The 620-nt window shown below is 31.5% G+C and overlaps 1 protein-coding gene across 1 annotated transcript in view; it reads left to right on the top strand.

The window, feature by feature from the left end:
• The window catches only part of LOC111831733, a gene marked incomplete at its 5' end in the record, with an annotated part of 1,573 nt that extends 1,504 nt beyond the window's left edge, over positions 1 to 69 (top strand). Inside the window, one exon of the mRNA XM_023787014.1 lies at positions 31 to 69. Within this exon, the coding sequence (XP_023642782.1) occupies positions 31 to 69 (39 nt within the window). The remainder of the gene's footprint in view (positions 1 to 30) is intronic.
• Between the last annotated feature and the right edge of the window lie 551 nt (positions 70 to 620).

Consider the following 620-nt stretch of genomic DNA (forward strand, 5'->3'; position numbering starts at 1 on the left):
ATATTTTTAAAATTGTTATTCTTATTATAGGAAAAAGAACTGTGTCTAACACCGTTTGTACCCAAGTAAGACTCAATCCAAAGATTCCCGAGGTGGACAACTTCGTAGCAATGTAAGTTTATTTACATCTACAAAAATAGTAGTAACCTTTGTTATGTGACTGATATAGTTTTGTTTCATATCTTATTTTCTTAGGAATCCAAGGAGGTCTACCCGCATAAGTAGACAACGTCTATGAACGAGAGAATAGCCATACTTTTTTTTATTTTTCATGATTCAGATTGGTTTTAATGTTAAAACTTCATGACTTCTCCTTATTATACTATATTATACGTCTTTTACATATCATGCTTTACGTTTTATATTCAATGTATTAAATATAAAGTGGTCAATCTTTCAAACTCATTGATATAGTTCCTACCTGACAATGTAAGTGTTTCACGGCAAACAATAAATCTGGCAGTTCAGACTATTATTGTTTGTAAGGATAGGGTCTTAGAGAATCACATGCAGCATAGTAATTCGAGTGGGTGACTTTAGAGATTTCAAAATACACAGCTTTTGCATTATGGTAAGCATACATATTAATATGAGTCCCACATCAATAAAACGAATCGAAT

This window comes from Capsella rubella, unplaced genomic scaffold (genome assembly GCF_000375325.1).
Source record: "Capsella rubella cultivar Monte Gargano unplaced genomic scaffold, Caprub1_0 scaffold_76, whole genome shotgun sequence".
NCBI classification, from domain to species: Eukaryota; Viridiplantae; Streptophyta; class Magnoliopsida; order Brassicales; family Brassicaceae; genus Capsella; species Capsella rubella.